The sequence below is a fragment of the Mixophyes fleayi genome, chromosome 2 (genome assembly GCF_038048845.1).
Source record: "Mixophyes fleayi isolate aMixFle1 chromosome 2, aMixFle1.hap1, whole genome shotgun sequence".
Taxonomy (NCBI): Eukaryota; Metazoa; Chordata; class Amphibia; order Anura; family Limnodynastidae; genus Mixophyes; species Mixophyes fleayi.
In genome coordinates this window covers 321738689-321751166 of record NC_134403.1, presented here as the reverse complement: position 1 = coordinate 321751166, position 12478 = coordinate 321738689, and the positions used below count along the sequence as shown (strand labels likewise).

Below are 12478 nucleotides of genomic sequence, written 5' to 3'. Positions count from 1 at the left end.
CATGATTATATTTCTACATAATTCAAAGCTATTCTCCAGAATTTACATTTGTGGATTTGTTCAACATTACAAGAGATATTTATTCATATATTCAAAGCATTTTATAATAACAAAACTACTAGGTTACCATATTTGAAATATTACTGCAATACCTGAAGAACAGGTAAGTCATGGCGCTGTGATCCAATTAAAACCAGAAGTGTTACTACAGAACATGGCAAAGAAAACCTAATAGAAATTACCACTAATTATATGATCTTATTATAGGATTTTGATTAGTTAAGTCCTGTCACATTCTTATAGTAGGAAACTACACCTAGATAGTTATAATCTGTAAGAAAAATAGAGCTTAGTGCTGCAATTGCTTTAATTGCCATCTTTCTCCAACAACTGTCACAGACACCGCTAAAGGATTGAGGTCTATGTATGTTCCACTTCTATCTGAAGTTAAATGTAGATTTTCAAAATGCAGTTTAACTAATCCACATGACTCAAGAAGAATCTGTATTTGGACTCATTAACATCTGTGTATTTGCATTGTTTGAATTTTAAGAAAAGGATAACAAATTCACAGTGAGGTAGCAACCAGCAAGTCCTCAAGACATGGGAACATACAATAGACCACAGTTTATGAAGGCAATAGCAGTAAGCACAATGTCCAATTGACAGCAGGCCTACAATAGACAGTACATCGTTATTTACAGATTTCAGTTGCTAAACAGTTGCTGGGTGATTCATTTGGCCTAAGGACTCAATTTCATGAATTAGGATATACCCGGTTACCGACATCAAACACAAAATAGTTGACTGAAGCCAGTGGGAAGCAGTAAAGACCTCCCAGTTCCCTAGGACAGCAACAGATCCATGTTTCCATAAAGCATCCTGTCTCAGGACTTTGCAGTAAGCACAGAGGAGATGCCATAGTTGCAAGCAAGAGTATCGGGTGACTCGCACATGTCAACCTACTTAACTGTACTAGACACCATCCTTACGTCTCTTTGTAAAAGAACAAGCTAAGTGCCAAGGGGTCTGGACTGCTGACATGCAACTGCAGCATTATGCTGACCTGCTGAAAGGCCTGGAATTCATTACACAGAAAATTAACACAGAGAAGGCTTAAAGTCGGTATATCAACCAGTGACTTCTAACAGGACTTTGCACCGCGCACATTTTGAAGCAGACTAAACTACCTCATACTGTGTCACTCAAACAAACATTATTATAAACCAGACCACGATAAGATACTTGCTTTATTAAGTATTTCAGTGATCGCTCAACTTCATCGTGAATTCAGCATCCATCCTCACAGAAGAGCTGTCTGTGCAGATGAGATCATCTCCATATAACTCCTAGAAAAGTTATAGGTCTGCCTTTATTTATAACACAGGCTTGTAATCCAAATGAAGCTCACATTTCTCATGCAGAGGAATTTTTACACTACTGTTCTCCAAACAAAGTCCTGCAGATGGAAATGTAATAGGTGCCCCTATGACCACATGTTAGCACTTCAAAGGAACTGTAAACAAGGGATTACTTGGGTGTTTGTTTGTTTTTTCTCGATAGGTAGTAGTTGGGACCAACAGAATGTATGCACATTAAAGAGTGTGTTTCTTTATGCATTTTTACCCAAATACATAATCCAGGCTGAGATTCTATTTCAGTTGGCCTTGGATACCCCACAAATTGCCTGTTGATACCATTGTGTGATGTACACAGCAGAGCTGTATGCAAGGTTTTTTTAAAAAAAATAAAAATAAAGTGGATATTGTAAAGGCCTTGTGTTATGGGGAAAAATAAATAAATAGGTCACTCGGACAAGCTGTTCTGGAACAGTCATGGGGAGAAGTTATAGCCATCGGAAAAGGGCCATCATTCAAAAGGTTTTGGAAGTGGATACCGGACATGTTGATCAATTATGTAGAATAAACAATTACTAAATAGAATATTGTACTACACACCTAAGGGCGTTACATGATCAATAGAATATTTATTTATTTTTCATTTTGCAGTTATTTTAGCTTTGGCCCTTGATAGACATTGAGAAATAATACGTAAATATTTAGCTTTCACAAAACCAAAGAGCAAGTTTACATCACCAGTGGGGAAAAAAAATAGCTTACCATTTTCTAGCTGGTTCAGTTGCTGGTGCATGTTTCGTTTAAGGTGAATGGGGCTTTACATTTGCCAAGTTATGCAACAAATTAGAAGTGACAGAAGGAAGATGTATATTAACAAGCAACTTCCTGCTCACTGCAGCTGCTAGTAATACAAACTGTTTGCAATATGAAAGGAACAAAGAACCAGCAGAGAACAAAATGAAAATCAAAACACCTTTCCCCAGCGTAACAAGAAATTTCACTAGTTAAGCTCTAACTATGCTCATTGCTTGTTCTGGATACGTTTAGCTTGACATCCAGGAGGTAGAAACTTTCATTATTCAATTTAGCAGGGAAGGGCAAAGGCTCAAGTGCTGCTGGTAGTGAGTAAGCCCCCATCAACAGAATAATCCTTCAAGATTAGTAAATGTTACAACAGCAAGTTTAGAAAGAAATCGTGCAGAACAAACCCCAGAAGAAAAGCAACAGGGCACAATAACCTAGATTGCTCTCTTTTCAAAGAATATTTATGTTAAAAGAGAAAAAAAAAATCATTTGGCTTAAGTAAATCATATTGACACTGCTAAAACTATGCAAGTATAAAATATTTTGCCTCGTTGTTATAAATTATTCACACTGAATGGATACATGACTTCTAAATTTAGCATAGGACAAGTTGCTATTTATAGCCGCTTGTCTAATGATGCTGCGACAATCTGTACCTACAGAAAACACTAAACAACATTACATGCAATTAACTTAGAAGACTTCGGAATGGATTGGGAGGAAATAAACAAATTGGGTAAGTCAACAAAAACTAATGGTAACCGAACACAATACATTTCAGCTGAAAGATATTTTCAATAAACGACTTGTATACACACAACTGTCAAACTGTTATAAGCTGGATATAGACAGTATACAGAGGAAAAAAAACAAAACACAATGATACAATTTTTTTTAGTACTGGGCAATAACAAAACAAAAAAAGTTTACATTTGCATATTTCTGAAAGATCCTAAGGGTTATACCAGCTATCCAGCATTGCCCCATTTTTCAATGAAGAAAAGACAGGAGGGGCCATTTTGCCCTCAGTTCTTATGCCCTACCATGTGACCTCTGTATTAGGACTCAATCTATAGTTCAGTTCAAACTTTAATATGTCACCAACATGGTAGGACAAGCTTATTCACAATACGAGAGACAGACTTTAAAAAGGAATCTGTCTACCAAATTATTAGAAGGGGAGAAAAAAAACCATTTGGTAAAACAAATTAAACAAACTGAATTGATCCTGTGACTGGTGAATTCAGAATCAACTGCTTTTTCTCGTAGTTGATGTACCATAATAATGGAAAGATAGCAGTGAAGCTGGCCCTAGTGATGAATAAGGTCTTGAAAGAGTTTTAATCACCGGATGTACAATACACACAGAAGGCATTCATAATAATCACAAAAAATGGCTTTAGTTTTGTAACTACATAGGTAGACTTGTATCTCAAAAAAAAAAAAAAAAAAAAATGTATATTATATATATATATATATATATATATATATATATATATATATATATAATCAAATTGTTTCTTATTTAGGGGTACATAATAATGGTCGTTGGAGAACAATGAAGTTAAGGCAATCCGATGTGTGTACATTCAAGGTATTCAATTTCAGATATTGTCATTTAAGATCTGTTTTACAAGATATGCAATAGTAGTAATTAAAATGTACTTTTTAACTACTTCTCCACCTTTCACGCTCATCTTATTTCAAGCATAATTCACCACAGGTAGCTGCAGATGTTAATTGCCGCTTTATTATAGGGGCTGAAAATGCTTCTGTCTTACAGTAGTCACCCACTCGTACCACATCTGCAATTCTTACCCTGATGCCCCTTATGTATCAATTTTTACACAAACCTCTTAAACTGTAATCTCATTTGGTCAAGACCATCTTTACCTTCTGGTTGTATTATTGTCTCCTCCATGTGCAGTGCTAGGTTGGTACGTTATAAATAAAAGATAATAATCATATTAAAAAAACGTACTGACATATGTAAACTTGCTTAAATACAACAGACTGTGTACATTTGACAGATAATACAAAAATAGCAAAATATAGTGTTCGTAAAACTGCAAATTTTTACTGTTTTTTGTTACTGTGAAGTTTGGACGTTTCCTCTCATGAGAAAGCAGATTTAAAGAAAATTACAACATTAGACCTAGTTTACATCACTAAATATTGATGAATGTGGAGTTTATTACTTTGTGGTTTGAACTATTGATGGGAGTATATCCTCTACTCAACTTGCAAAAACGCATCCTTTAAAGAACAGAGAGTCTATTTAGACTGATAACTTCAAAGCCTCTTAAACACTGACCTTGTAGATAACCCTCCTCTGATTAAAGCACTAGTCTCAGTACACTGACATGGTACCAACATGTGACCATTCAAATCTATATTTGATAGGGTGCATCAAAAGGGACTTTTTAAAAGGAATCCCTAGGGTATTATCTCTCTCCTCAAATAACACTTCCAGCCGTTAAAGAGTCGAGACGTGTTTATGTAAGCAAAGAATGATCAAGAAACCAAATACTGGCATTGCGAATATGAAATCTCCTTTCCAAAGGCTGTAGTTTGTTTTCATGGACGATTGTGCTAATTCTATCTACAGCCTTTCAGCTTCTCATGTCCAGTGTTCTCCCCAGCACCTATTCCCAGGTGTTCCACCTGCTGTTTTTACTTGTCACCTGGCTCTTGGAGCCAAACAGCATCCTATTATAATATAATAAACCATTGTTTCTCCTATTAGAACAGGCACTATGTGAGCACTACAGTGTTAGACCACTGACCACCAGTCTGACCAGCCCTGGCAGGTGTGGGCAATAACCGCAAACATTTTACAATATTGTTGCAAAGTATTACACTGCCCCCACCCAGCTACTTCTTAATGCCACCAGGCTGGCTAAATTTTCTGGGATGAACACCAAGGTCTACTACTGTCACACCTCTACGTGTGCTGCCTGAACGTCTGTACATTATAACAGCCTACTGTAGTGTAAACACATTATTTAAGAAGATATAGTGGTGCGGTACAACACAAAAATGAACTTTCAGGATAGGATACCCAAAGGAGAAGCAGGCAGAACAGACAGTCGGTGCTGTATGTACCATTCACAGATTGCATCTTTTTTTTGTTTGTTTTGTGCATATTACACAAGTCAAAACTCCCCTTCACATACTCTTTGTATATTACTCTTACTTTATCAAACCCTTTTACTGTTCCTCTTTTCTACATGAGGGGGTAGATGTTTAAGATGTCCAATATGGTTTTACTGCCACTTTCTTAAGCAATGAGGATTTCTAAAAAAAGGCAGAAGGACACATGCAGTAAATTATTGTGTCCATTCACAAATGCGTAGTTAGTAAATGACCTTTTTTTTTTAAACACTTTAGAATTTTACATTATTAATTATTATTATAAGTTTAATACAAAGCTATTTTTCATAAAAACTGACAGTGCAAGATTTGCCATTCTTCAAAAACACAACATACACAATCTATATAAAACCATTTGTAAGTTTTTCTGCCACACAAAGGATAAAAGCATTAAGAGTGTCCTCACTTCAGCATGCTACCAATTGCTCTATTAAGCAAAATATTAACAGTCCCACATAAAAATCCACATGAATATCACATCTAACCAAGATGCTCTAGTTATTACTCTGTTTGGAAAAAAAACAACAAAAAATTACGACGGCTGACTTGTTGAGGCATAGACTCCACAAGACCTCTGAAGGTGTCCTGTGGTATCTGGCAGCAGATCTTTGAAGTCCTGTATGTTGCAAAGTGAGGCCTCCATGGCTCGGACTTGTTTTATCCAGCTCATCTCAGAGATGCTCAATCAAATTGAGATTTGGGAAATTTGGAGGCAATGTCAACACCATGAACGCTGTCATGTTCCTCAAACTATTTCTAAACAATTTTTGTAGTGTGGCAAGGCTTATTGTCCTGCTGAAAGAAGTCACTGCCATCAGGGAATACCGTTACCATGAAGGTGTGTACTTGGTCTGCAACAATGTTTAGGCAAGTGGTACATCTCAAAGTAACATCCACATGAATGCCAGGATACAATGTTTCCAGCAGAACATTGCCTAGAGCATCACACTGGCCCCTTCGACTTGCCTTCATCCTGGTGCCATGTCTTCCCCTGACCAACGACTCACACGAACCCAGCCGTCCACCTGATGTAAAAGAAAACTTGATCAGACCAGGCCACCTTCTTCCATTGCTCCATGGTCCAGTCCTGGCACTCACATGCACAGTTTAGACACTTTCGGAGGTGGACAGGGGTCAGCATGGCCATCTTGATTGGTCTGCGGCTATGCAGCAATAGCAGTAACTGCTATGCCCACTGCTATTGGGTGGGTGGCTTACCATGCATTTACAAATGTGTGTAACTGAGAATTTTGCATTTTTTATGTGCAAGTAGAATAGCAGCTCTTTTACTAGTTCATAGCAGTGTGCTGGGGGATTTTTTTTCTCTTTCCTTTTTGGATAACCCCACTCTTTCAAGCACCTGACTGAGCAACTTTCATTTCTGTTTTCCTTTCTATCATAACCAGCGTTAACTGTTTCAGCAATTTGAGCTACAGCAGCTCTTCTGTGGGATTGGAGCAGGCAGGCTAGCCTTCCCTCCCCACGGGCATCAATGAGCCTTGGGCACCCATGACACAGTCACTGGTTGTTCTTCCTTGGACTACTTTTGATAGGTACCAAACACTGCCTACTGGGAACCCCACACTAGACCTGCCATGTTAGAGATGCTCTGACCCAGTTGTCTAGCCACCACAATTTGGCCTTGTCGTAGTCGCTCAGATCCTTACGCTTCCAACACATCAACTTCAAGAACTGACTTCACTTGCTGCCTCATATATACCACCCCTTGACAGGTGCCATTGTAACACGATAATCAATGTTATGTATTTCACATGAAGAACGTTGCTATTAATGATTTATGATTCTGGACTACAATGGCAACCAGTCACATGGTAAATGATGTAGTGAGCAGAGGGCTTTGGAACGCTCCTTAGCTCTGACATCACAAGACATGCTGAGAGCCTGTGTGTGTAAGAGACTGACTGTCTGGCAGCCATTTTTTGCCAACTAGAAAGCTTTTGCAATAGAGAGAATGATTCCTAGGTTAGCTCAGTAAAACACATGCCTATTTGCCATTTAAAGACAAAATAAATAAATCTTCTATAAGGGATTTCTGCTTTAAAATGGAATAGGTGCTTGGATTTGTTAAATGGTTAAACTTCATCTTTCAAACAAACAATAGTAATCAAAAATGTATTCTGCACTATGGCACAGGATGGCTCACCAAATGGCACATGGCTTACAATAAACCAATATAAAGCAGAATGGCCACTAACAGTCTGTTGACCAAAAATAAGTAACATTTATCAAAAAAAGATCAAGCAAGAGAGAATGACACAAAAATCACCCCTGGAAACTCTGGCAGGTCTTTAATTAAATCTCCAATTGTGTGTTTTTATTTTTCACTTTTTAAGTATATTTTAATTTCAAATCTCAGCCAACAGTAGAATAATCAAAATTTTAGGCATTGAACAAACTTAGTACTTAAGGGGCACTTAACTTCCAATTTTGATATAGAGATAGAGATATATATATTTCACATTGCATAGAAAATAATACCTGCTAGCAGCTATCCTACATTGGACATGCCAAACCTACAGAAGTATTTACTGTCTGTCACTTTAGATGGAAGGTGAGTGACCTGCTAAACTATGTAGTTCTATAGACAATGCAAACTTTTCTAGAGAAAATGCAAAGTTAAAGCTGCACACACAGAAGCAAAACATTACTATTTCCATGTGACATAAATATACACCCACAAAATTACATCTGGTTATAGATCAAACTACTAGCTTGCAAATCTATGCCATAAAAAAACCAAGAAGAAATGATTTAAGGAGCAATTCCCGTTAAAACATGGTAACAAACCTCAACAGACCAATGAAACATTGTGGTGCTTTTTTTTTTTTATGAGCTGTTTGCATATGTATAGATCAACTAGGACTGACCTCATTTTCTGAAATAGATGCACTTGACAAATGCAGACTTCCAGTGCTGATAAAGAGAAGTCAAGAGAAAAGATTGAAACATAAACATATCTCAGACATTCCATACTGCGATCTTGACTTCAGGAAGCAAGACTTTTGAATTGTCACTTACAGTGAAGATACAGTATTATTGTGTAAAGGTGATCCTTAAAAATCTGTAATACTGACATTGCAAGGAGCAGGGAACTGACTGTCACTCTTTATTAATAGACTATTAGCAAAGTAGCCTTCAAAAAAATAAATAAAAATGATGCACACCAATTAAATTTATTTGGTCACACTGCTCCAAATAAACCACTTATTCTTTCATATGAATATGACATGCCTGTCCCATTTTACACCTTTGAAGGCTCAAAAGAGAACAAAATAACATTCTATACTTAAATCTTTGATCAAACGAAAGTGCGGCATATACACACCTATATATATGATCTGAGAATATCAGTGTCAGCGTATTCCCTCTGGCCACAATTATGCCAACCTCCAGTCAAAAACCTTCCGTCCAGATAAGAACATTCATTTCTTAAACATTAGCTAGAGTACATGATTTAAGAGAACACTAACTGTAATTGCAATTAACCACAAATACCAGATGTCATTCAATTATATACAAAAAGAACAAGAATTGAAGACCATGTCGCATTTTCTACAGTCAATCAGTGGGGTATTTGTGAGGACAACGGCAAATTCTAGTTGAAATGTTTGATCACAGTTCAAGCTACATTTTAAAAGACTATCAATAAAATGAAAGCTAGTTAAAAAAGGAACATAACTGAGTAGTCATCCGTCACAGCCTGAAAATGCTGCAGTGTGCAGTTTATAAAGATTTCACAGATAAGGACATTTAAGCCATGGAAAGAGACATAGAAACGCATAAGAAAGGGCATCTGGGAGCTGACATCCTTCACTTAACAGCAATCTTCCAATGGGCAAACTATAGTATGTCATTTATCATGTAGTAAAGAAATAACACAACTGACAACTCTTAATAAATTGCAGCTTTCTTCTTTATGAGAATAGACTGGGAAACAGCTTATCATGTTGGAGGTTAAAAAAAAAAAAAAAAAGTAAATATTTCAGATGTTCTAGTTTTCAGTTCTGAGCAGCTTGTTTTAAATTAAGACAGACTGCAGATGGTGATCACGTATTTCATTTTGTGTAGACCATGATGCTGTGTTTCACGAGTAGGAACATATTGTCACTTCACCGACTAAAACCAATTCCATTCCCAGGTTAATGTTGAACATTGCCTTCAGCAAATTCCACAAATGTCTAGAGTGCATCTATCTTAACTTCTATTAACTTGAAGACAATGAAACAGGACGTTTTGATATAATCTCCATTTTGAACAATTTGATAATTGTTATTGATTGGCTACAAATTAAGAAGCTTTGCTTGTTGTCAGCTATGAAACGGATTCCCTCTTCCATTTGTCACCAAGTATGTAGATGCCGAGGGAAAAGGTCAACACCACTGGGATGCCAGATTCCACAAATAATTCATCACTTTCTCAAACTGGATGAGCATTTGATCCCAAAGAAGTGAAGCACATTTCATCTACACCTTTACTCTTCCAGACTACATATGTTACAGTCTAACAAAGATGTGGGGTCATGTCTGGCAATGAAAGACGACAAGCATTGATACCAATACATTAAGAAAAGAAATCCTACTTCAAACCTCCCATAACATTATTCAAATACTTTAATGGGAACTTCTTGAATTGAAAGCTGCACTACTACTTAGGGAGGGTACAGAGCATTATAGCGTCAACCCCCCCCAAGAGCAGAGGGGCTGCTTTGTGCCGCCATTCCCTCCCCCTCCCCCCCCAGACTCCATTACCAAGGCTGTGTTACATTATCTAGGGAGATGTGAGTGTGGGATAAATGAGAAGCCACAATAGTGGACATAGGGACTTCTCATTTGTCCTAATACATACTATTCCGCAGTCATTTTAAGGTGGTAAACAAAGCTGGTCCCCACTTTAGGAGGTAGCGCAGCTTTAACCAACACTTGTTGAAACTTGTGTGCAAAGACTAAACAGCAGGGAATTGTTGACCAGTAAGAAAACAAAATGGTTTGATCTGATGTCAAACAAATGAACAACAAAACCATTTAATGTTTGGTATACAACTACCACATCTCTTGCTACCAGTGCATGAAGTTGTGGAAAAGTTTGTAGCGTTTCAGACACTTACCAGACAACACCGAAAGCTCCATAGCCAATGGGTCGATCAGGTTCGATATCCAGTTGTTGGGCATGATGAACATGCTGATGGTGATGCTTCACTGATGCTGCCTGCACCTGGGCAGGAGCCACTGCCGCTGCTGGGCCTGGGGCTTGCCCTGGAGCAGGAGATGGAAAGTATGGCTGGGCCTGGCCTGGATTGAGCATGGCCGCCGCTGCTGCTGCGGCAGCAGCTGCTGCAGCAGCTGAGGATGAGGAGGCAGAGGAAGAGCCAACATGCTGCTGTACAGGATGCACAGCAGCAGCCGAGCCTGGATGCAGGTGATGCTGGGGATGAAGATGGTGGTGATGGTGCAAGTGAGGAGGGGGCAAGTGGGCCAGATGGTGGTGGTGATGGTGGTGGTGACCCCCAGCCGCTGCTGACGTACCCCCATTGTACGCCGCCATCATTTTTGCATTGGCAGGCGTACCACAAAGAGACATTCACAGAAATGCCCTCCAATGTATCTTACTGACAGGTCAACCCGTCACTGGGCCATAAAGAGTAGATCACCAGGACTATGACAACTTAGAAACAAATGACATCCTACACCAAATCCCCACACCATAAAGTCAAACTCACCAAATAGCTATCACACTTCAGAGCTGAAGTTCTGTAAAAGGTATACAAAACACCCAACCCACCCACCCCCCAAAGACCGCTACTTTTTAATAAATACTAAAACTCCATATTTTTTCTTTTTAAATTTGGAGGTTCCAAGAGTACACCAACTTCTCCCCCCAGCCTTCTGTTGCAGGATGCCACACACCACAGGATTTAAAAAGCAAATGACAACCTGGCCCTTCCATCCCACATCCTCCTTTAACCTGGAAGAGAGACACTCACCGACCAGGGGGCAACTACTGGCCACCCTCCCAGTAAATACATATACACAGGGAACCAGGAGAAACAAGCTTGCTAACAGAGAGGCACATCAGCATGGAGCTGGTGGATAATATCTGTCATAGAGGGCTCTCTGATAAAGTCAGTGAGAATGGGAGGCGAGGACAGAAGGGTGGCAGTAGGAGGGGAAGGAGGGGGGGGGGATGTTTTGACAGCTGCCCAGGCCAGGCGTCCGGTCCTAAGACTGACAAGAGGGAGGTAGCACAGAGAGGGCTCGGGGGTAAGGTGAGGGCACAGGAGAGCAGTGCGTGGGGACTGGCAGGATACCAGCAGACACAGCTACACCGGCCAGACCATCGTTATGACAGTCACAGAGGTATCCTGGCTGCTCTCCTCCGGGATGGCGGCTCTGGCTGGAATATCTCTGACAAGTGACAGCTCCACGGCCGCGGCGGAGAAGAGCTGGAGGAGGGAGACAACGCAGGTCGGGGGTGAACAATCCACGGGGCTCCGAGGCACCACAGTCCGACCAGTCACAGCCTGCCAACCTAAGCAGAGGCAGCGAGACGCGGGCAGCCAAGCCACCTGACGCCGCGTCTGTCTGACAGATGCGAGGGCCAATCACAAGCGCCGACTCATTGACGGCCAACCAATGCTGTCAGAAATGGGTACAAGCAGGCGGGAATCGCTGTCGGAACGAAAGAAAGGAGGAGATAAGAACTCAGCGAATAGGAGCAGAGGGGAGGGACTTGTCGGGAGATTCCTGGTGATTGATGTGTGTCGCAGCCAATAGTTACCTGACGCCTGCTGCCCTAGACATGCCCTCCTTGACCTGTGTGGAAGAGGTAAATCAGTTAACTCTTCCTCTCTGCGAGGTAGCTGCCAGGACGCTGCAGTTCAGACTGGTGTATGCTGGCTTGTCTGAGCTAATGGACAATTAGATATAAGATCCTATAGTGCCACCAGAAAATAACAAATAACAATATACATACAGAGGAGTTTTACAAATACAATGAGTGTAGAGTGATGGAATAATGCAGAAGGCTGGTACATACCCTGAGAGCTAGCAATCTATGCGATAAGGCACAGAGAAATGCAGGTGCCTAATGCTATTGAAAGGCAAGTGGCAGGCAGTAAGGTAAAACAATAGCTGCTGTAGAACTAC

The 12478-nt window shown here is 39.8% G+C and overlaps 1 protein-coding gene across 1 annotated transcript in view; it reads right to left on the bottom strand.

Moving 5' to 3' along the window:
• The window catches only part of NLK (nemo like kinase), a 116576-nt gene extending 104646 nt beyond the window's left edge, over positions 1 to 11930 (bottom strand). The window contains exon 1 of the mRNA XM_075196753.1: positions 10441 to 11930. Within this exon, the coding sequence (XP_075052854.1) occupies positions 10441 to 10913 (473 nt within the window). The 5' untranslated portion in view covers positions 10914 to 11930. The remainder of the gene's footprint in view (positions 1 to 10440) is intronic.
• Between the last annotated feature and the right edge of the window lie 548 nt (positions 11931 to 12478).